General features: G+C 38.2%; 1 protein-coding gene across 2 annotated transcripts in view; it reads right to left on the bottom strand.

Annotated features, from left to right (window-relative positions):
- The window catches only part of RAB6A (RAB6A, member RAS oncogene family), an 89,190-nt gene that overhangs the window by 37,399 nt on the left and 26,483 nt on the right, over positions 1–25,308 (bottom strand). For both annotated transcript variants that reach the window (XM_045484077.1, XM_045484076.1), the window contains exon 2: positions 4,023–4,081. In XM_045484077.1, coding sequence (XP_045340033.1) covers positions 4,023–4,081 — 59 coding nt within the window. The remainder of the gene's footprint in view (positions 1–4,022; positions 4,082–25,308) is intronic.

The raw sequence follows: 25,308 nt of genomic DNA, 5'->3' as shown, positions 1-25,308 counted from the left end.
TAGGAGAAAAAAGAGTCCTTAAAAATTAAAGAAAATTTAAAAGTAAGAAATCAAACACTGGATGAGAAAAGTAGTCCCATTAGTGGGGCGGGGGGGTGGGGTGGGAGTTGGGTGCAGATTTTATTTCCATATAACAAAGTATAATTTTGTGTAGAATAATTTAAAGCTTTAACTTAAAGAGGTTAAGGATGTATTTGATCACCACCATCTTCCTAGAAAAATTCACTTAAGCTGTTTTAAACATTTCAGTATTTTAAACTATACAACCCTGAATTTATGGGTTTTTTTTTTCCAATTAAGACAAATACTTTATTCAAATCCACCAGAGAAATGGACAGCGTGGGTTGTAACAAAGCATTATGTTTTAAAGCACAGATCAGTAATTGTATATAAAGAGTATACACTGCTACAGGGGCGCCTGGGTGGCACAGTCGGTTAAGCGTCCGACTTCAGCCAGGTCACGATCTCGCGGTCCGTGAGTTCGAGCCCCGCGTCAGGCTCTGGGCTGATGGCTCGGAGCCTGGAGCCTGTTTCCGATTCTGTGTCTTCCTCTCTCTCTCTGCCCCTCCCCCGTTCATGCTCTGTCTCCCTCTGTCCCAAAAATAAATAAACGTTGAAAAGAGTATACACTGCTACATACAAATTAAACTGATCTGAGCACAACTTTAAAGCAGCACCTTTGTGATATTTTTAACTTTAGTACTCCTCTCCTCCTTCATTTCTCCTTCAACTGAATCCACACCAACCTCTTCATATCCTTCTCACGGGCTGCCATGTCCTCAGAGGCTTCAGAAAACTCTTCTTCATCCATGCCCTCACCCACATACCAGTGAACAAAGGCATGCTCAGCATACATCAGGACATCAGGTCCAGGTGAGCCCAGGCCTCAGCAATGGCTGTGGTGTTGCTCAGCGTGGCTGTACTTTGGCCAGGTCTCCACCAGATACCACAATGGGAGGCTGATAATTAATGCCAACTTTGAAGCCAGTGGGGCCCCAGTCCATAAACTGAATGGTACCCTTGGTCTTGATGGTGGAAATGGCAGCACTGACATCTTTGGGAACCATGTTGCCACAGTACAACATGCAGCAAGCCATGTATTTTTTTTAAATTTCTTTTTAATGTTTATTTTTGAGAGAGAGAGAGGACGAGTGGGGGAGGGCAGAGAGGGAGACAAAGAATCTAAAGTGGGCTCCAGGCTCTGAGCTGTCTGCACAGTGACTGGCGCGGGGCTCAAACCCCCAAACCGTGAGATCATGGCCTGAGCTGCAGTTGGACACTTAACAAACTGAGCCAGCCAGGTGCACAGCAAGCCATGTATTTACCATGGTGAGAATCATATTTCACCATCTGGTTGGCTGGCTCAAAGCATGCATTAATGATCTCTGCTACAGAAAGCTGTTCATGGTAGCCTTTCTCAGCAGAGATAACAGGAGCATATGTGGCCAGAGAGAAGTGGATGTGGGGATAAGGCACCAGGATAGTCTGGAATTCTGTCAGATCAACATTCAGGGCTCCATCGAATCTGAGGGAAGCAGTGATGGAGAAACACAATTTGACCTATCAACCTATTTAGTTCAGTGTTGGCTGGGCATTCAAATATAGAGGTTTCCAAGACAGATAGCATAGATGGCCTCATTGTCTACCATGAAGGTGAATTTATGTTGATTGTCACTTTGTAACAGACTTTGGAATAAGAAACCCTCTAAATTCAAAGTAATCTCAGAAGTTAGTCTGAGCAATATAATCTTTCTCAAATAAACGAATGAATCTAAAACAGAAATAAACAAAAAAAGAAAAATCTGTGGGTTTATAACTGGATAAAGAAAATAAGTGGTGAATAAGAAGAGCAACTTTAAGAGAATCAATTCCAGACGCTCTACTTAAAAAAAACAGGTGTTTTTTTTTTTTTTTTCACTTTGACATACTGCCCAAATTTTGGTCAATTAAGGACTCTTTTGGCCAGTTTCCTTCTTTTTAAATGAAATGAAGTCAGTGCAAAGGAATCATACAGAGAACATGAATTATTAACTAAAGTTTATCATTTTTGTAAAATAAAACTTCACTTAAACTAAGTTTGATACATACATTACACATGGCTCCTATAAGCCCAATAATAAATTTCTAGCAATGAGACTAGCTCTTTAATTAGTCATTTCAGAAGTCTTTCTGATGTGTGTGTGAAGGGGTGTATATAGGGAATCTTCAAATGATTCACTGAAGAACTCTTCACCTGATAACTAAGTTGGCAGCTAACTACAGAAGGTCAATTCTTCATATTCAAAGATAATACTTAATATATTGTCAAGCTGATTTCATTAAATAAGGACCTAGGGTACTACATTGTCCAAATTTTCCTGTTAGAGCTAAACTAAAAGAGTATCTAGGACTGTACCTAATTGTTATAAAAACCTGTAATTCACATTGTTAATAAACGTCTCCTGTTAATGCCAAAGTACAATATTTTAGCTTCATTAGCAACAACTTTTCCACAAAGAATCAAAATCCTTCCCTATCTGTCAAATTCTATCAATATCACTATATTTATGTCAACATCACTACCCTTATATATGTCTGACTGAACAGCAGCATGAAGAAACAGCAATGGCACTTTAATATATGCTTGAAAGATCTACTTAATTTCACTGAGACCATCAGTGTAACAAAATCCTTTAGAAACACCCAGAGAACTCTAAATAGGCTCTAGCTAGTGAGTCTTTCGCCCAAGACTCTGACCCTAGTTCAGATTTTTTAGCCTATGGTATTTGGGTCTACTCCCAAACAGTTAAGCTTACACTTTTCAGGAATTTTCCACATATGGCTCAATGACATCAATATTTTTGTTAGTCTCTAAGACTTGTATTTGTAGTTTTTCTGATGAGAAGAGACAGAGCATTGCTCAGAATCAAGATACTGTACAAAAGACAAGGTCATCTAGGTAAGGCCTATAAGCCATAGAGTTGTAGGGACCTAGAAAATTGGGGATCTATGATATAAAGGAGTCCAAAAGAAACTGAAGCACTCTTGTTGATTGAGCTATTTTTCATTTTTAAACTCGCTTTTCTCATGTCTTATGAAGTAGCTAAACCATTTCTGAGATATTCAAAAGAATAATAAAATATATACAGTACATATTAACTGGTTTTTTATTTAAGAGACTTCTCTAAAATGTCAGATTTATGGATGAGTCATTTCTGTTCTATGATATTTATGGTTGTTAATAAAATGCTTAATTAAAAACAAATTCCTTCTTAGGATGATGGAAATGTTCTTAATCTTGACTGTGGTGGTAGCTTCATAGGTATACACATCTATCAAAACATGTCAAAATGTAAAGAGTTAATTCTTTACTACTATGAGATTTTAACAGTTCTGTATGTTTGGGATAACAGTTCTTTATCATGTGTCCTTTGCTTGTTTTAGGTTTAGTTTACTTTTCTAATTTCTTAAAGTAGAAGGTTAAATTACTGATTTAATGTATTTCTTCTTTTCCTTATAGCACTGCTTTAGCTGTTATCATATAAATTTTGGTATGTTGTGGTTTCAGTTTTTTTTCTTCCATTTGTCTCAAAGTATTTTCTAATTTCTTTTGTGATTTTTTTTCTTTGACTCACTGGTTATTTGGGAATTTGCTATTTAATCTCCACATTTGTGGATTTCCAAAATCTCCTTCTGTTGATGATTTCTAATTACATTACTCATTTATTCTTGACTTTAAGTGTAGATCAAAAGGTCAGATAATCCTAGGCTTGAACCGCATAACAGAGTATCTACAATCACTCCTACCTCTATCCCAAATGGTAATTACCAATAATCTTTTGGAAAGGACTTTGGAAGAGGAGATAAAGAAATCAAATGAAAAGACTGAGGACAATGAGCAAAATCAGTTATACTCTGTATTTATAAAGCATTTTACAGATTACAGAAAGTGCTTTTATGTAAATGTGAACTTTTAAAAAGTCCTTAAATATTACTTCTAACACAAAATAGAGACAATCAGTAAATTGGCAAAAATAAAATACCTGGTAGGTGTTGTCAAAACTGTCATACATGAATCTGGTGATCAAGGATGTCTTTCCAACTGAAATGAAAAGGAAAAAGATTCACTTAGTTAACATATTACACTGGGTTCTCAAGCCATTCTTCTACAGAGGACTGCAATTACAGTCAGTGGGAAATATCTGCAATGGTTCTACTAATAATAATTTTAAGATATATAGCCCCTAGTTTGTTGAAACACCTTTCTCTAATAACAGATAACAATCTCTCAAATTAAGAGCACAGGTAAAGAATATATAGTTAAGAATTGAGGAAAATGAAAAGATGGAGGAAAACAATCAATTATGTTGACATTTCTAATTCACAAAAGGGAAAGCAGATATTCACTTGGGCCCTAACAAACAGAACTAAGATTAGACTCTGAAGAAATTATAATTCACTTATTGGACAGTAACCTGGAAAAATTGAGGTTCACATTCACTTCATTTAATGAATCAAACTCCTGGGAATATAAAGACTAAAGATGGAGAATCCTAGGAGGAATAGAACGGCCACAAGAACTACAATGTTTTTTTTTTTTTAATTTTTTTTTTCAAACGTTTATTTATTTTTGGGACAGAGAGAGAGCATGAACGGGGGAGGGGCAGAGAGAGAGGGAGACACAGAATTGGAAACAGGCTCCAGGCTCTGAGCCATCGCCCAGAGCCCGACGCGGGGCTCGAACTCACGGACCGCGAGATCGTGACCTGGCTGAAGTCGGCCGCTTAACCGACTGCGCCACCCAGGCGCCCCAAGAACTACAATGTTTTAAGAGTAACAAAGAAGTGACAAGGAAAACTGTATTGAAACTCATCTCAGGATCACATCTCTCCACTTCTCTGGCAAGGCAATCCCAAAGATTCATAATACTACTTTGTACTGGTATTTTCAGGTTAATCCACAGGAAAGTGTCACTAAATAAAAAATAGAGGAATACTGGCAATTTCCTTACCAACGGGCATACTCTGCAAGGGCAAGAGCCATATCTAATTTTCCTATTTTTCCAGTAGCTTGACACAGATCCAACAAATACTAAATTAATACAAGTGTATTAATTATGTCAATTAAAGAGCTGTGCAAATAAGTATCTCAAATGCTCCCCCAAATGTAAAAGAGGTGTGATCCTGGTCTCTATATTATATTCTCTAATCATATATCATATGAAAACCTGAGGGGAAAAAAATGGGCCAAAGAAGGAAGAATCCCACTAAATCATGTACCCCAAATGTCTTATTTCAGAAAGCCTAAAACAGCATGTTGAAGAGAAAAGCTATAGCTAGTCCCCAGACCCTAGTCAAAAGCAAATTGATGTTTGAGAAGAAGTCTCTTTATAAAGCAACAGTGGAACTATGTACTTCTTCATTAGTAAATAGTACATATAGTTCTCATTTAAAAAAAAAAAAAAACACCCACCACCTCTTTCACATAAAGGAGTAAAATGTATATTTGTAAAGCAGGCAGCACAGAAAATAACAAGAACAAAGTGAAAATTATGCATATCATACCACCCATATATAACTAATGTTAGTATATGTTTTTCTGAAATATTTTTTATATTTAAAAATACATACTTAAAGGTAAAATGCTAGAACCATTCAAAGGAAAGCCAGACACAATATACGCAGTACTATTTTGAACACTGATTGGACTCTATAAAGTAAATGTAGGGCACCTGGGTGGCTCGGTTGAGTGCCTGACTCTTGATTTCAGCTTAGGTCATCATCTCATGGTTCATGAGATCAAGCCCCATATTGGGCTCCAAACAGAACCTGCTGGGGATTCTCCCTCTCCCTCTCTTTCTGCCCCTCTCCACTCCCTCAAAATAAGTAAGTAAACTTAAAAAAAAAACAAAAAAGGTAACATGGCCATAATGGCAGAAGAAATTATGTTGCACTACCTACCCAGCCTCCAGGTTTTAAAGAACCTGAACATAGACCATAAGAAAATACAAAATGAAAGATACTATACCCTTGAATGAAAAATAGCAAAGTGAGGTTTTCCAGTCTGTAATTTTTTGCGTGAAACACGACCATACTTAGGTTTCTGGCAGCCCACAACCTAACTGACTTGAGTTGGAGGACAAAGTTCAGGGCACAGAACAATTAGAAAGATTACGAGAAGAAGCTACAAAGAAAGTGAATTGGAAAATCTGCATTTAAAACATAAAACATCTCCAAATCCTTAGCTGATTTCCTAAACTACCTATGAGGATTGATGGGAAGACTTCAGGATTCCCAGTGAAAAGTAGCAGCTGGGTTTTGAAACAATTGAACTACTACAGGACACGGGGAGTTTACAGTTTGAATCAAGCCAAGGTAACTGCCTGCTCAGTCACAAAAAACTCTTTGGAGGAACAACAAAATCCAGAGTCTCTGTATACTTTCTCCATCATGTCTACTATATAATAAAAAAATAGTAAATGCAAAGAAATAAAAACACATAATTCATACTCAAAAAAAGAAAGAAAGAAAACAGGCTCCAATCCAAGATGACTCATGTTATAGTTAGAAAACAAGGACTTAATGCTGCGATTATAGATATATTCTCTGTGCCCCCCATATATAATACACACACACACACACAAACACACACATATTGAATGACCTGAGCCGAATATATATTTGAACATGTACACACACACACACACACACACACACACACAGAAAGGGACAGAGAGAGAATCTTAAGTAGGCTCCATGCTCATCACTGAACCCAACTTCCTATGACCCTGGGATCATGACCGGAGCCAAAATTAAGAGACGTATGCTCAACTGAATGAGCCACCCAGGCGCCCCTAAACCCTTTTTTTTTTTTTTTTTAAAAAGTGACTCTTGATTTTGGCTCAGGTCTGATCTCATGGTTCATGGGTTTGAGCCCTGTATCAGGCTCTGTGCTCACAGTGCAGAGCCTGCTTAGGATTCTCTGTCTCCCTCTCTCTCTGCTCTTCACCCCCGGCTCAAAAAAAAAAATAGACATTTTTTTTTTAAGTGACAAAGAAGACTTTCCAACTCATGATATGAGATGAGCATAACCCTAACAAAGACATTACAATAAAGTGAAAATTATGGATCAATTATCTCTCATCAACACAGACTCAAAATTCCTTAACAAAGTATTAGCAAATCAAATCCCAGTATATATAAAAATATCTTCATAAGTAGGTGGGGATTATCCCAGGAATAAAAGGTTACATCATACAAAATAAATAAAATAATGTAATCCAGAATATTAACAGAATAAAAGAAATCCATAAGTTTATCTCAATATATATAAACATAGTATATGACAAAATTCAACAGATTCATGATGAAAACTCTAAGGAAACTAGTAAACCCGAAATGGAAGGAAAATGTAGCAATCAGATAAACAGTATGTACAATGAAATCTATAGTCACCATTGTAATGGTAAACTAAATGGTTTCCTCCAAAGAATGGGGGGGAAAAGCAAGGATGTCCAACCCACCACTTCTTTTTTACTTTTTACTTTTGTTTTTAGAGGGAGAGAGTGTGTGTGTAAGTGAGTGGGGGTGAGGGGCAGAGATACAGGAAGAGAGACTCTTAGGCTCTCAGTGCAGAACCCAACTCAGGGCTCAATTCCATGACCCTGGGATCATGACCTGAGCCAAAATCTAGAGTTGGATGCTCACCTGACTGAGCCACCCTGATGCCCTCAATCCACCACTTCTATTCAGTATGGTATTGGTGATCTTTGCCAGTGCAATACTGATAAGAAAAATAAATAAAAGGCACACAAAACACTGTTCTCTTTTACTGATGACACGACTTCTCATGTAGAAGAATCCTAAGAAACGAATTTTTAAAATCTACTAGGACTATAAACAAACAAGCAAAAATCTACTAGAACTAGTATATTTGGCAAGGTCTCAGTACAGAAGGTCGATATACAAAAATCAACTGCGTTTCTAAATACCAGAAGCAAACAAAACCAAAAATGTTAAATTCCACATATGGTGAATAAACTTAACAAGATGTGTAAGAACTCTACATTGAAACCAAAACACTCTATATTTAAGAATATTAAGAAAATCTAAATAAATATAAAAATATACCATATACTAAATTAAGAGGAATCAATATTAAGATATCAATTTTCTCCAATTTACACGTTAAACATAATCTCAATCATAATCCCAACAGCCTTTAAAAAATGGAAAATGAGAAGCTGATTCTAAAGTTTACAGGAAAATGCAAAGGATCTAAAATAGTTAAAACAATCTTGAAAACAGTGAGCAACTAGGCTGTTGAATAACCACCTCTATCTCTGTGAGACCAAAACTTTTTCTCCTACCCAATGCCCCTAACAAAAGGACGTGAAAACCAACAATTTTAATTTTCTTCCACATTAGCATCTCAAGGATATTATAAGAAAATTAACAATTTATTTTAAATCTTAAACAACTTTCCAATATGAAATTAACATTTTATTCCCAAGCAAACATCTCCACTATAATGACACTGTTGTATCACAAGGAATTTTAGAGAACAAATGTTTTCATCCTAATCCTTAACCTTTCCAAAATTTGGTAGAGATCTAATTTTTTTCTGCCAACTCTTGTTTAAGGAAAAGATTTAATTTTGCTAGCAACAGAGCTAGCAACGCTTTGTAGGGTTCCTAACAACCCTTACAAAAATACTCTTCATTGATGAAAGCCATACCTTCAATTAATCCTAATTCTGCAAATTTGTCTCTAAAACGGTCATTAGATCTAAGGTCTAAGTAAGTTTATTTTATAGACATAATTTAAGATGAATTTAGGAACATGTGGGTAAAATGTCTTTTTTTTTTAAAGGGGGATTTAAAAACAAATGAAGGGTCTCTATGGAGCAAGCAAAAATAAAACATTGCTCTCAATATATACTAAAAAAAGAGGCATTTATACTTAGCCCAGGGCTCTTTTTTCATTATGTTATTTATACTGTGCCAGACACTGCACAATGTTACAGGACCATTTTTTTTTTAATTTTTTTTTAATGTTTATTTATTTTTGAGACAGAGAGAGACAGAGCATGAACAGGGGAGGGGCAGAGAGAGAGGGAGACACAGAATCTGAAACAGGCTCCAGGCTCTGAGCTGTCAGCACAGAGCCCGACGCGGGGCTCGAACTCACGGACCGTGAGATCATGACCTGAGCCGAAGTCGGACGCTTAACCGACCGAGCCACCCAGGCGCCCCTCAGGACCATTTTTTCAATCTCAAAATCATTTAAATAGCCACTGCAGCCTTAAGAAGGCTATTCCACTTTTTAGAATGTTCTTTCTTATAAAAAGAGCAAATCAATTCCAAAAATCAGTAACCCCAGTCTAATCATAACGAAAAGATCAAATTCCAGCAGAGGAGCATCTCACAAAATACTTGACCAGTACTCCTCCAACTGTCAAGTTTATTAAAATAAAAAATCTGGGGCATCTGGGTGGCTCAGTCGGTTAAGCGGCCAACTTCAGCTCAGGTCATGATTTCGCCGTGAGTTCGAGCCCCGCGTCGGGCTCTGTGCTGACAGCTCAGAGCCTAGAGCCTGTTTCAGATTCTTCGTCTCCCTCTCTCTGACCCTCCCCCATTCATGCTCTCTGTCTCAAAAATAAATAAACGTTAAAAAAAAATTAAATAAAATAATAAATAATAAATAAAATAAAATAAAATAAAATAAAATATCTGATGGGTGCCTGGGTGGCTCTGTCGGTTAAGTTTCCAACTTCAGCTCAGGTCATGATCTCACAGTTTGTGAGTTGGAGCCCCCCCATCGGGTTCTCTACTGATAGCGCAGAGCTTGCTTTGGATCCTCTTTCTCTCTGCCCTTCCCCTGCTCACGCTCTCTCTCTCTCAAAAATCAACATTAAAAAAAAAAAAAGTCTGAGAAACTATTACAGCCAAGAGGAGCCTAAAGAGACATGAAAACTAATGTAATAGGATATCTGACAGAATCCTGGAACAGATAAAGGACACTGGGGAAAAAAGAAAACCTAAATAAATTATGGATTTTACATAATAATAATAATATTGGTTCATTAATTATGAAAAATGTACCATATTAACGAAAGATGTCAATAATAGGAGAAACTGGGTACAGGTTTATGGGAACTATAGTTATCTTCTCAGTTTTTCTGTAAATCTAAAACTATTCTAAAAATTATAGCTTATTTTAAAATTGTTTAATTCATTATTCATTTATCCTTAAAACAAAATAAAGCAAACAAAAAAGGTAGATCAGTGGTTTCTTAGGGCTAGTAGGTAAAGTATAGAATCTTTCAGGCATGATGGAGATGTTCTTTATTTTGTGATTATTGCACTGTCAAGCCTCAAAGAATTGTAGTTTTTGTTTTAAGAGCGTGAGAGTATGAGCGGGGGAGGGGCAGAGGAAGAAGGAAGGAGAATCTTTTTTTTTTTTTTAAGTTTATTTATTTATTTTGCAAGAGAGAGTGAGTGAACACATGCAAGGTTGAAGGACAGGTGGGGAGGAGAGGAGGAGAAGGAAAGAGAGGGAGAGAAAAGGAGAGAGAGGGAGAGAAAGGGAAGGGGGGGAGAGAGAGAGAAAGAGAGAGAGAGAGAGAGAGAGAATGAATGAATCTTAAGCAGGCTCCATATCCAGAGAGCCCGATACGGGGCTCAATCTCATGAAACAGGACATCATGACCTGAGCCAAAACCAAGAGTCAGACACTTAACTGACTGAGACACCCAGTTGCCCCTTTTTTTGTTCAAATATTTACTTAGAGAGAGAGAGAGAGAGAGAGAGAGAGAGAGAGAGAGAGAGAGAAAACACATGAGCCAGCGGGGGAGGGGCAAAGAGACGGAGAGAGAAAATCCCAAGCAGGATCGGCAAAGCCTGACGTGGGGCTCAATCTCAACCCCACTAGATCAAGACCTGAGCCAAAATCTAGAGTAGGGCACTTAACCAACTGAGCCACCTAGGTGCCCCTGAAGTGCAGTTTATTGTTTATAAATTAGACAACAGCCTTCCTCAGTAAAACTAGTAAGGAAAAATAATTTGTCACAAAACAGCCTCAATAAAACAAACTGCAAAAGTTTCATTTAAGTGAAGTTTCAAGCAATCGGTAGATTTCTCAAAGATCCAATATTCTAGGACAGTGGGCTCCTAAGTATTCTGACTATAAAAGCACATTAACATATACATTTAAAATCCCAATCCAGTATACAATTACATTACTGAAGTAAAAGTTTTATGAAACTGCTATGGACTATGCATTCTGATATTTTCTCTCCATTGTTTTGTAGGCTAATTGCCAGAACTATTGATAGGATGATTAGATTTCTGGGGCTGGCTTTAAAATATTCCTATGTAGGGGCTCCTGGGTGGCTCAGTCAGTTGAGCGTCCAGCTTCGGCTCAGGTCATGATCTCACGGTTTGTGAGTTTGAGCCCCACATCAGGCTCTGTGCTGACAGCTCAGAGCCTGAAGCCTGTTTTGGATTCTGTGTCTCCCTCTCTCTCTGTTCCTTCCCCTTGTGCTTTGTCTGTCTCTGTCTCTCTCAAAAATAAACATTAAAAAAGATTTTAAAATATTCCTATGGACATCAATCTTCTGCCCAAACTCAAAAGAAATGAGGTTGGTATTTTTATCAAGTATGATGTTATTTGTAGGGTATTTTGGGGGAAAGGGGTTCCTGGTAAATATCCTTTATCAGATTTAGGATGTTCACTTCTGTTCTTAATTAAAAGCGTACTGAGGGGCGCCTAGGTGGCTCGGTTGGTTGAGTGTCTGACTTCGGCTCAGGTCATGATCTCGCAGTTCAAGCCCCACATCAGGCTTTGTGCTGACAGCTCAGAGCCTGGAGCCTGCTTTGGATTCTGTGTCTCGCTCTCTCTCTCTGCCCCTTCCCCACTAGTGCTCTGTCTCTCTCTCAAAAATAAACATTAAAAAAATTTTTAAGTGTAACTAATTACAAATAGGTTTTTAATTTTGTGATATGCTTTTTCTACATCTACTGAAATGACTATATGGTTTTACTCCTTTAAGTTAATGGAATGAATTAGAATGGCCGACTTTCAAATATGAAATCAATAGTGCCTATATAACTCTGATTTATTTTTTTAAAGTGATGAGATTATTAAAAAGGAAAATTACAGGCCAGTATCATTCATGACCAAAGATACAAAATAATCTACAAAATTTTTAAATAAGTAAATTTAGCAAGGCCCTGCATACAAAGTCATTATACAAAAATCAACTGTATTTCTACACACTAGCCACAAATGAAAACTGAAATTTAAAAATACTATTTATGCAGTATCAAAACCAAGATACCTAGGTATCTAATAAAATATGCAAGATTTCTACACTGAAAATTGTGAAACACTGCTGAGAGAACTTAAGGAAGAACTAAATAGATGGACAAATATACCACGTCCAAGGACTGGAAAACTCAGTATTGTCTCAATATTGTTAAATTCAGTGCAACCCAGGACGCCTGGGTGGCTCAGTCAGTTAAGCATCTGAATCTGGCTCAGGTCATGATCTCGCAGTCCATGAGTTCCAGCCCTGCACTGGCTCTGTGCTGACAGCTTAGAGCCTGGAGCCTGCTTGGGATTCTGCGTCTCCCCGTCTCTCTGCTCCTACCCTGCTCATGCTTACTCGCTTGCTCTCTCTCTCTCTCAAAAATAAATAAACATAAAAAAAATAAAAATAAAAAAATAAATTCAATGTAATCCCAATTTAAAGAGCAGGGTCTAGGTTAGTTTGGTATAAAGTGACAAAGTGATTCAAAAACTTATTTATAAAAGCAAATAACTTAGAAGAGTCAAGACAACCTTTTTTTTTTTTTTTTTTTTCAACGTTTATTCATTTTTGGGACAGAGAGAGACAGAGCATGAACAGGGGAGGGGCAGAGAGAGAGGGAGACACAGAATCGGAAACAGGCTCCAGGCTCCGAGCCATCAGCCCAGAGCCTGACGCGGGGCTCGAACTCACGGACCGCGAGATCGTGACCTGGCTGAAGTCGGACGCTTAACCGACTGCGCCACCCAGGCGCCCCCTTTTTTTTTTTTTTTTTTTTTTTAAATTTAAATCTAAGTTAGCTAACATACAGTGTTATAATGATTTCAGGAATAGAATTTAGTGATTCATCACTTACATATAACACCTAGCTCTCATCCCAACAAGTGTCCTCCTTAATGCCCCTTGCCCATTTAGCCCATGCCCCCACCCAACACCTGACCAGCAACCCTCAGTTTGTTCTCTGTATTTAAGAGTCTCTTATGGTTTGTCTCCCTGTTTTTGTATTATTTTTGCTTCCCTTCCCTTATTTTCATCTGTTTTGTATCTTAAATTTCACATGAGTGAAATCATAGGATATTATCATTCTCTTATTTCGCTTAGCATAATACACTCTAGCTCCATCCACATTGCTGCAAATGGCAAGATTTCATTCTTTTTCATTGCCGAGTAATATTCCATCGTATAAACATATACATCTTCTTTATCTATCCGTCAATGGACATTTCGGCTCTCTCCACAGTTTGGCTGTTGTAGACAGTGCTGCTATAAACATTGGGGTGCATGTGCCCCTTCAAATCAGCACTCCTGTATCCTTTGGATAAATACTAGTTGTTTTTATTGTTGGATCACAGGATAGTTCTATTTTTAATTTTTTGAGGAACCTCCATACTGTTGTCCAGAGTGGCTGCACTAGTTTGCATTCTTACCAATAGTGCAAAAGGGTTCCTCTTTCTCCACGTCCTCACCGACATGTTGCTGTGCCAAGACAATCGTGAAGAGTAACACTGAGGAATCTACGCTACCAGAGGAACCTACACTACCAGATTTCAAGATTTACTATAAAGCTATAGTTATAAATAAGACAATATGATATTAATGTACACACAAACAGGCCAATAGAGTAGGGTCCAGAAATGAACCCACATATGTATGGCTACTTAATTAATTACAAAGGTGTAAACAGAATTCAGTGGGGAAGATAAGGGACACTGGACATCTAAACATAAAAGAATCTTAATCCCTACAACACTTTACACCATATACAAAAAATTACTTTGAGATGGATCACAGCCCTAATTTTAAGTTTAAACCCTAAAGCTTCAAAAGTACAGGATACTATCTTCATGTGCTGGGGGAGGCAGAGATTTCTTAAACAGGGCTCAAAAAGCAGTATAAAAGAAAAATATTTAAAAGTTGGACTTCAGGGGCACCTGGGTGGCTCAGTCAGTTAAATTTTCGACTTTGACTCAGGTTGTGATCTCGTGGTTCGTGAGTTCAAGCCTCACGTTGGGCTCTGTGCTGACGGCTCAGAGCATGGAGCCTGCTTCAGATTCTGTGTCTTCCTCTCTCTCTGTTCCTTCCCGCTCGCACTCTCTCTCTCTCTCAAAAATAAACATTAAAAATAATTAATTAATTAAAGGTCTATGTATCATTTTTCATTATTCCCCATTATATGACTTTTGGTTAACTGATTACCAACACTAATGTCTACTGAATTTCTTTACAAAGAAGCGGTAGCTTTAAACACAAAAAGGTATACATTTACTCAAAAGATAATTCTCTAAATAGCTCATTTTAGATTAGCAAACTGGAATGAAAAGTTAAAAAATCCCATTCTGATACAAATATTTGTAAGTGATCTCTAAAACTTATAACATCACTTACAATGCTGTCTTAATGCTCCCTCCATATAAAATAGAAATTCTAGCTCAAATCCAACACTTATAATAACATTTCTGAAATGACACCATCTGCAAAATACTATGTACTCTCTTGTAATTCTCTAAAGACCAGGCATGACAATGATTTCAGTGAAATTCCAATTCCATTTTACTATAATGACAACCACTGGCAAACAATTTAGGTATGAAATCTAATCCAAATGGTAGGGCTGTATCTTTTAAAGATTTGTAGCCCAAAGCAAATGTAAGAAAAGATCCTACTCCTATTTCTTCATTTTAATGAACACACACACTAAATGCCAAGGATAATGCGAATGCTAAGATTAAAACAAAAACAAACAAACAAAAAAACCATAGCCCCCATTTGGTTTAAACAGGGGAGACAGAAAAAATTAATTATTGAGTGTGATAAAAAGCAGAAGTGGGACACCTGCCTGGTTCAGTCGGTAGGGCATGCAACTCCCAGTCTTTAGTCATGAATTTGAGCCCCCCGTTGGGGGAAGAGGTTACTTTAACGCACAGGATGTTGTGGGCAGGAACAGACTTCTACAAGGCTGGAAGATTAGAAAAAACTTCCCAGAAAAAAATGACTTTAAAGTTGAGGTTGGAAGGTGAAGTTAGCTAAAAGAGAGAGGGCAGATGGCATCACAGGCCTTTTTTTTTTTTTTTTTTTTTTTTTTTTTAGATTTATTCAAAAGCATTTTATTTTTTTTATTTTTTTTTACAAGTTTTTCTGTGAACGTATTTTTTTTTCAATACATGAAATTTATTGTCAAATTGGTTTCCATACAACACCCAGTGCTCATCCCAAAAGGTGCCCTCTTCAATACCCATCACCCAACCCCCCCCTCCCTCCCACCCCCCATCAACCCTCAGTTTGTTCTCAGTTTTTAACAGTCTCTTATGTTTTGGCTCTCTCCCACTCTAACCTCTTTTTTTTTTTTTTTTCCCTTCCCTTCCCCCATGGGTTTCTGTTAAGTTTCTTAGGATCCACATAAGAGTGAAACCATATGGTATCTGTCTTTCTCTGTATGGCTTATTTCACTTAGCATCACACTCTCCAGTTCCATCCACGTTGCTACAAAAGGCCATATTTCATTCTTTCTCATTGCCACGTAGTATTCCATTGTGTATATAAACCACAATTTCTTTATCCATTCATCAGTTGATGGACATTTAGGCTCTTTCCATAATTTGGCTATTGTTGAGAGTGCTGCTATGAACATTGGGGTACAAGTGCCCCTATGCATCAGCACTCCTGTATCCCTTGGATAAATTCCTAGCAGTGCTATTGCTGGGTCATAGGGTAGGTCTATTTTTAATTTTCTGAGGAACCTCCACACTGCTTTCCAGAGCGGCTGCACCAATTTGCATTCCCACCAACAGTGCAAGAGGGTTCCCGTTTCTCCACATCCTCTCCAGCATCTAGAGTCTCCTGATTTGCTCATTTTGGCCACTCTGACTGGCGTGAGGTGATATCTGAGTGTGGTTTTGATTTGTATTTCCCTGATAAGGAGCGATGTTTTTCATGTGCCTGTTGGCCATCCGGATGTCTTCTTTAGAGAAGTGTCTATTCATGTTTTCTGCCCATTTCTTCACTGGGTTATTTGTTTTTCGGGTGTGGAGTTTGGTGAGCTCTTTATAGATTTTGGATACTAGCCCTTTGTCCGATATGTCATTTGCAAATATCTTTTCCCATTCCGTTGGTTGCCTTTTAGTTTTGTTGGTTGTTTCCTTTGCTGTGCAGAAGCTTTTTATCTTCATAAGGTCCCAGTAATTCACTTTTGCTTTTAATTCCCTTGCCTTTGGGGATGTGTCGAGTAAGAGATTGCTACGGCTGAAGTCAGAGAGGTCTTTTCCTGCTTTCTCCTCTAGGGTTTTGATGGTTTCCTGTCTCACATTCAGGTCCTTTATCCATTTTGAGTTTATTTTTGTGAATGGTGTGAGAAAGTGGTCTAGTTTCAACCTTCTGCATGTTGCTGTCCAGTTCTCCCAGCACCATTTGTTAAAGAGACTGTCTTTTTTCCATTGGATGTTCTTTCCTGCTTTGTCAAAGATGAGTTGGCCATACGTTTGTGGGTCTAGTTCTGGGGTTTCTATTCTATTCCATTGGTCTATGTGTCTGTTTTTGTGCCAATACCGTGCTGTCTTGATGATGACAGCTTTGTAGTAGAGGCTAAAGTCTGGGATTGGGCGTCACAGGCCTTTAACAAGCACCATGAGCTATCCTTTATTTGAGGGCCTACTTGCAGAGCTTTATTTAACTTTCTAATCTTATCTGGAATATACTCAAAATGAAATAAATTTAAATATGTGGGGCGCCTGGGTGGCGCAGTCGGTTAAGCGTCCGACTTCAGCCAGGTCACGATCTCGCGGTCCGTGAGTTCGAGCCCCGCGTCAGGCTCTGGGCTGATGGCTCAGAGCCTGGAGCCTGTTTCCGATTCTGTGTCTCCCTCTCTCTCTGCCCCTCCCCTGTTCATGCTCTGTCTCTCTCTGTCCCAAAAATAAATAAAAAACGTTGGAAAAAAAAAAAATATGTAATTCCATTTATACATGGGAGTACCTGAATTACTGAAAAACCAGAATATTTGCAATAGGCCATATAAAGGATATATCTCTAAATTATAGTCTTTCTGATGAGATTTTACTTCTAATACTGAACCTGTTCCAACCTCAAAGGTCTACTGAATGAAAAAGGAATATATGAAGCAGTTTCTGGGTTAGAATCTCAGTTTTTTTGTTTTTTTTTTTGTTTGTTTTTTTTTTGAGAAATAATTCACAGACCATAAAATTCACCCCTCTACAGAACAAAATTTAGTGGTTTTTAGTATATTCACAAAGTTGTACAACGATTACCACTAATTCCAAAACATTTTCATTACTCCAAAAAAATCCCATACCTATTAGCGGTCAATCCCTATAATCCTCATCCCTGACAACCATTAATCTACTTTCTATCGCTATGGATTTTCTTCTGTTTTCCAGCCCACCTTTACCATCTATGTAACTTGGAGTTTAATTAATCTTTCTGTGCCCCAGTTTCATCTATATAAAACAAGTATAATAATAAATCTTATGTCACAGAACGTTTGCTTATACATATAAATGTGGTTAGTGTGATTCGATATGCTCAGTGAACATAAGCAATTCTTAGCATTTTAGAAGACAGTCCTCTTTGTAACAATCTAAGACTTCAATGGAAGAGTAAAGGTAATTCTAGATGAATCTAGAATTTAGGTATTCCCTAACTGAAAACAAGTGCTGGGTCATAAGACAAGTCTCAACAAATTTAAAGGTATGAAATCATATAGGATATGTTTTCTGCCCTCAGTGAAACTAAACAAGAACTTTATAACTCAAAGATATCTAGAAAGTCCCAATGTAGGAGCCAAGATGGCAGAACAGCATGGAAGTTTTTTTGTGTTTTGCGTCCATGAAATACAGCCAGATCAACACTAAACCATCCTGCACACCTAGAAAACTGATCTGAAGATTAACACAACAATCTGCACAAACTGAACCACAGAACTCAGCAGGTACGTGGCGTGGAAAGGTTAACTAGGGGAGAGAGAAGCGACGGAGGGCAGGGAGCTGGTTTTGCTTGCAGAGAGAACATGGAGACAGGGGGAGAGTATGGGAAAAGCACCTCTCACAAAAGCAGCTAGAGAGAAAGTGGAAAAGTGGAAACAGCCACAGGGACTGAAAAAATAAGGGAGAAAGGAGAGGGTTTAAATTCCATTAAGACTCTATAAACAGAGGGAGTGCGGAGTCTAAAACTTTGCAGCTCGGTACCTGGCAGTGCTCTGGTGGGAAGGGTGAAACCCCAGGAGCAGAGTAAAGTCTGGGGAGTCTTCGGGCCACACAGGAGAGTCAGTTCCCCTGCTGGGAGGACATTGGTAGAGTCTGTGCGACCACCCCAGCAGACCCCAGGGGTCCCAGGAGACCCCAGAGAACAACCACATTCACTGGTGCTGGAACAAGGTCATTAAGGGTGAAGCCTGGTACCAGACGTATGTTGTGATTTTCCATAATCCCTGAAACACTGCTGCTACACAATCGCGTTCACTTTTTCTGGGGCGGGCTGGCACCCAGCCACAGTCTCTGGGCATCAGCAGCAGCACAATCCCGCGAACGTTCCTGGGTGCAGCCGGCACCCATCCATTGCTTGGTGAGACCCTCCTGCAGAGGGTCAGGACGGGTCAAAAAGGCAGTCCCTCATAAGTGAGGGGTCGGGAAACACAGCAGTATCTGAGAATACACTCAGGAGGGAGATGCCGTGTGGCAACCTGATGGCTTGGTCACAGACAGTGTAAACGCAGGGAGCGGACAGAAGCTGGAGACAAAGGACGGGTGCATGATTGCTGACTGGGGAGAAAAGAGTTCTGATATTAGAGACTGGGTAGATGGGTGACACCATTTTCACCCTTCCCACGCATGCACATACATACCTAAAAGCACCACAACAATCCACCCCAGTAAGCTAAGCAGCACCATCTAGTGGAGAGCGGAGCTGTTAAACTGAGCCCCCCCCAGCTGGGCAAACCTTGCTCTTCTGGAACAAACAAGTCTCTCTGCCTGCTTAGTTTACGGACTATAAAGTGCTTCATAGTTTGACTTTTAGGGGAAAACAGTGTAATTTCAATCATATTTCAGGATGTTCACTGGTCCATCTATTCAATTTTCTTTTTTTTGTTTGTTTCTTTTCTTTTCCTTGAATAAAGAAAAAAATTTATTTTTATTTTCAATTTTTCTTAAAAATATTTTTAATTTCTTTCTACTATATTTTTTACTTTTTTGTTAATTTTTCAAATTCTACTTTACTTCCATCATTTCATTTTATTCTATTTCATTGTATTCATTTTTTTCAAATTTTCAAACGTTTTCTTTTTTTTTCTTTTTCTCTTTTTTCTCTAATCTATCAAGCCCCTTTCAACACCCAGACCAAAACACATCTAGGATCTAGCATCATTTATTTGATTTGTGTGTCTGTGTGTGTTGTTTTTAATTTTAATTTTTTTCCTTACTAATTCCTTTGCTTCCTTCAAAATGACAAAACGAAGGAATTCACCCCAAAAGAAAGAGCACAAAGAAACAAGCAGGGATTTAGCACAGATACAAGATGTCTGAACCAGAATTTAGAATCACAATTATAAGAATACTAGTTGGGGTCAAAATAGATTAGAATCCCTTTCTGTGGCGATAAAAGAAGTTTTTACTTCTAGCTTTTGCTAGTCAGGATGAGATAAAAAAGGCTATAACTGAGATGCAATCTGAAATGGATGCCACAGCGGTAAGGATGGATGAGGTAAAGCAGCATATCAGCACGATTTAAGAATTAGAAAATTCAGTGAGTCATTAAAAAGAACATCAGAATCAGAGGGGTCCCAGAAGACGAAGAGAGAGAAAAAAGGGTAGGAGGGTTATGTGAACAAATCATATTGGAAAACTGTCCTAACCTGGGGAAAGATACAGACATCAAAATCCAGGAAGCACAGAGGACTCCCATTAGATTCAACAAAAACTGACCATCAACAAGGCATATCATAATCAAATTCGCAAAATACTCAGGTAAGGAAAGAATCATGAAAGCAGCAAGAGAAAAAAAAGTCATTAACCTACAAGGGAAGACAGATCAGGTTTGCAGTAGACCTATTCACTGAAACTTGGAAGGCCAGAAAGGAGTGGCAGGATATATTTAATGTGCTGAATCGGAAAAATATGCAGCCAAGAATTCTTTATCCAGCAAGGATATCATTTAAAATAGAAGGGTAGATTAAAAGTTTCCCAGACACATAATAATTAAAGGAGTTTGTGAACACTAAACCAGCCCTGCAAGAAATTTTAAGGGGGACTCTCAGAGGGGAGAAAAGATGAAGGAAAAAAAAAAAAAAAGAAGAAGATCAAAAGCAACACAGACTAGAAACAACCAGAGAACACCACCAGAAACTCCAACTCTACAAGAAATATAATGGCAATAAATTCATATCTTTCAGTACCCACTCTAAACGTCAATGGACTAAATGCTCCACTCAAAAGACACAGGGTAACAGAATGAATAAGAAAACAAGATCCAACTATATGTTGTTTACAAGAGACCCACTTTAGGGGTGCCTGGGTGGCTCAGTCGGTTAAGCGTCCGACTTCGGCTCAGGTCATGATCTCACGGTCCGTGAGTTCGAGCCCCGCGTCGGGCTCTGTGCTGACAGCTCAGAGCCTGGAACCCGTTTCAGATTCTGTGTCTCTCTCTCTCTCTCTGCCCCTCCCCTGTTCATGCTCTGTCTCTCTCTGTCTCAAAAATAAATAAACATTAAAAAAAAAAAAATTGAAAAAAAAAAAAAAAAAAAAAAGAGACCCACTTTAGACCTAAACACACCTTCAGATTGAAAGTAAGAGGATGGAGAACCATCTATCATACTAATGGTCACCAAAAGAAAGCCGGAGTAGCCATACTTATATCAGACAATCTGGACTTTAAAATAAAGACTGTAACAAGAGATGAAGAAGGTCATTATATCATAATTAAGGGGTCTATACACCAAGAAGACCTAACAATGGTAAACATTTATGGTTCAAATGTGGAGGCACCCAAATATATAAATCAATCACAAACATAAAGAAACTCATTGATAATAATACCATAATAGTAGGGGACTTCAACACCCCACTTACAGCAACGGACAGATCATCTAAACAGAAAATCAACAAGGAAACAATGACTTTGAATGACACACTGGACCAGATGGACTTAACAGATATATTCAGAACATTTCATCCTAAAGCAGTAGAATACACATTCTTTTCCAGTGCACATAGAATGTTCTCCATAACAGATCACATACTGGGACACAAATCAGCCCTTGACAAGTACAAAAAGACTGAGATCATACCATGCATATTTTCAGACCACAACGCTATGAAACTCGAAATCAACCACAAGAAAAAATGTGGAAAGGTAACAAATATTTGGAGACTAAAGAACATCCTACTAAAGAATGAATGGGCTAACCAGGAAGTTAAAGAGGAAATTAAAAAGTACATGGAAGCCAATGAAAATGGTAACACCACAGCCCAAAACCTCTGAGACGCAGCAAAGGCAGTCATAAGAGGAAAGTATATACCAATCCAGGCCTTCTTAAAGAAGGAAGAAACATCTCAGATACAAAACTAACCCTACACCTTAAAGAGCTGGAAAAAGAACAGCAAATAAAACCCCAAACCAGCAGAAGACAGGAAATAATAAAAATAAGGCCAGACATCAATGCTACCGAAACCAAAAAAACAGAACAGATCAATGAAACCAGAAGCTGGTTCTCTGAAAGAATTAACAAAATTGATAACCCCCTGGCCAGTTTGATCAAAAAGAAAAAGAGAAGGACCCAAATAAATAAAAACAAGAATGAAAGAGGAGAGACCACAACCAACACAGCAGAAATACAAACAAGAATAAGAGAATACTACAAGCAATTATATGACAATAAAATGGGCAATCTGGAAGAAATGGACAAATTCCTAGAAACATATACACTACCAAAACTGAAACAGGAAGAAAATTTGAACAGACCCATAACCAGTAAGGAAATCAAATTAGTAATCAAAACTCTCCCCCAAAAAAAACAAGAGTCCAGGGCCAGATGGCTTTCCAGAGGAATTCTACCAAACATTTAAGGAAGAGTTAACACCTGTTCTCTTGAAGCTATTCCAAAAAGACAGAAATGGAAGGAAAACTTCCAAACTCTTTCTATGAAGCACTACCTTGGTTCCAAAACTAGTCAAAGACCCTACTAAAAAGGAGAATTATAGACCAATTTCCCTGATGAACGTGGATGCAAAAATCCTCAACAAGATATTAGCCAACTGGATCCACCAACACATTAAAAAAATTATTCATCACAACTAAGAGGGATTTATACTTTGGAGGCTGGGCTGGTTCAATATCCACAAAACAATCAGTGTGATTCATCATGTCAATAAAAGAAAGGACAAGAACCACATGATCCTCTCAATAGATGCAGAGAAAACATTTGGCAAAATACAGCATTCTTTCTTGATAAAAAAACCCTTAAGAAAGTAGGGATAGAAGAATCATACCTGGAGAACATAAAAGCCATATATGAAAATTCCAATGCTAATATCATCCTCAATGGGGAAAAACTGAGAGCTTTCCCCCTAAGGTCAGGAACAAGACAGAGATGTCCACTCTCACCACTGCTATTCAACATAGTATTGAAAGTCTTAGCCTCAGCAATCAGACAACACAAAGAAATAAAAGGCCTCCAAATCGGCCAGGAGTAGGTCAAACTTTCACTGTTCACAGATGACATGATACTCTATATGGAAAGATTCCACCAAAAAACTGCTAGAACTGATCCATGAATTCAGCAAAGTGGCAGGATATAAAACTAATGCACAGAAATCGGCTGCATTCCTATACACCAACAATGAAGTGACAGAGAAATCAAGGAATCGATCCCATTGACAATTGCACCAAAAACCATAAAATACCTAGGAATAAATCTAACCAAGGAGGTTAGAAACCCATACACTGAAAACTACTGAAAGCTTATGAAAGAAACTGAAGAAGACACAAAAAAAATGGAAAAATATTTCACACCCCTAGAAAGGAAGAACAAATATTGTTAAAATGTCAATACTACCCAAAGCAATCTACATATTCAATGCAATACCTATCAAAGTAACACCAGCATTCTTCACAGAGCTAAAACAAACAATCCTAAAATGTGTATGGAAAAGGCCCTGAATAGCCAAAGCATTCTTGAAAAAGAAAACCAAATCAGGAGGCATCACAATCCCAGACTTCAAGCTGTATTACAAAGCTATAAACATCAAGAAAGTATGGTACTGGCACAAGAACACTCAATGGAATCAATGGAACAGAATAGAAAACCCAGAAATGGACCCACAAACATATGGCCAACTAAACTTTGACAAAGCAGGAAAGAATATCCAATGGAATAAAGACAGTCTCTTCAGGAAAAGGTGCTGGGAAAACTGGACAGCGACATGCAGAAGAATGAACCTGGACCACTTTCTCACACCATACACAAAAATAAACTCAAAATGGGTGAAAGACATGGGGCGCCTGGGTGGCGCAGTCGGTTAAGCGTCCGGCTTCAGCCAGGTCATGATCTCGCGGTCTGTGAGTTCGAGCCCCGCGTCGGGCTCTGGGCTGATGGCTCAGAGCCTGGAGCCTGTTTCCGATTCTGTGTCTCCCTCTCTCTCTGCCCCTCCCCCGTTCATGCTCTGTCTCTCTCTGTCCCAAAAATAAATAAACGTTGAAAAAAAAAAAAATGGGTGAAAGACCTAAACATAAGACAGGAAGCCATCAAAATCCTTGAGGAGAAAGCAGGCAAAAAACTCTTTGACCTTGGCCACAGGAACTTCTTACTCAACACATCTCAGGGGGCAAGGAAAACAAAAGCACAAATGAACTATTGGGACCTCATCAAAATAAAAAGCTTCTGCACAGCAAAGGAAACAATCAGCAAAATTAAAAGGCAACCGATGGGATGGGAGAAGGTATTTACATATGACATTATCAGATAAAGGGTTAGTACCCAAAATCTATAAAAAACTTACCAAACTCAACACCCAAAAAACAAATAGTCCAGTGAAGAAAAGGGCAAAAAACATGAATAGACACTTCTCCAAAGAAGACATCCAGATGGCCAACTGACACATAAAAAATGCTCAACATCATTCATCATCAGGGAAATACAAATCAAAACCACAGTGAGATACCACCTCAAACCTATCAGAGTGGCTAACAATAACAACTCAGGCAACAACAGATGTTGGCGAGGATGCAGAGAAAGAGGATCTCTTTTCACTGCTGGCTGGAATGCAAACTGGTGCAGCCACTATGGAGGTTCCTCAAAAAATTAAAAATAGAACTACCCTACAACCCAACAATTGCACTATTAGGCATTCATCTAAGGGATACAGGTATGCTGTTTCGAAGGGGCACATGCACCCCAATGTTTATAGCAGCACAATCAACAATAGCCAAAGTATGGAAAGAGCCCAAATGTCCATCGATGGATGAATGGATAAAGAAGATGTGGTATACAATGGAGTATTACTAAGCAATCAAAAAACATGAAATCTTGCCATTTGCAATGCATGGATGGAACAAGAGGGTATCATGCTAAGTGAAATTAGTCAGAGAAAGACAAATATCATATGACTTCACTCGTGACGACTTTAAGACACAGAACAGATGAACGTAAGGGAAGGGAAGCAAAAATAATATAAAAACAGAGAAGGGGACAAAACATAAGAGACTCTTAAATATGGAGAACAGAGGGTTCCTGGAGGGGTTGTGGGAGGAGGATGGGCTAAATGGGTAAGAGGCATTAAGGAATCTATTCCTGAAATCATTGTTGCACTATATGCTAACTAATTTGGATGCAAATTAAAAAAATAAAAATAAATTAAAAATTAAAAAAATCTAATAATGGAACACCAAAGATAACTAAAAGGAATGCTTTAAAAGGGGCAGATTATTAAAGATTAGAGAAACTCCTTATTGGACCTCTAGAAAAACAATTTATACTAATTTAGGGCAGAATTTCTGTAAGTTGTATAATAATTCCTTATA

This window comes from Leopardus geoffroyi, chromosome D1 (assembly GCF_018350155.1).
Source record: "Leopardus geoffroyi isolate Oge1 chromosome D1, O.geoffroyi_Oge1_pat1.0, whole genome shotgun sequence".
Taxonomy (NCBI): domain Eukaryota; kingdom Metazoa; phylum Chordata; class Mammalia; order Carnivora; family Felidae; genus Leopardus; species Leopardus geoffroyi.
The sequence above is the reverse complement of the archived record's forward strand: the minus strand, read 5'-3'. Positions and strand labels throughout refer to the sequence as shown.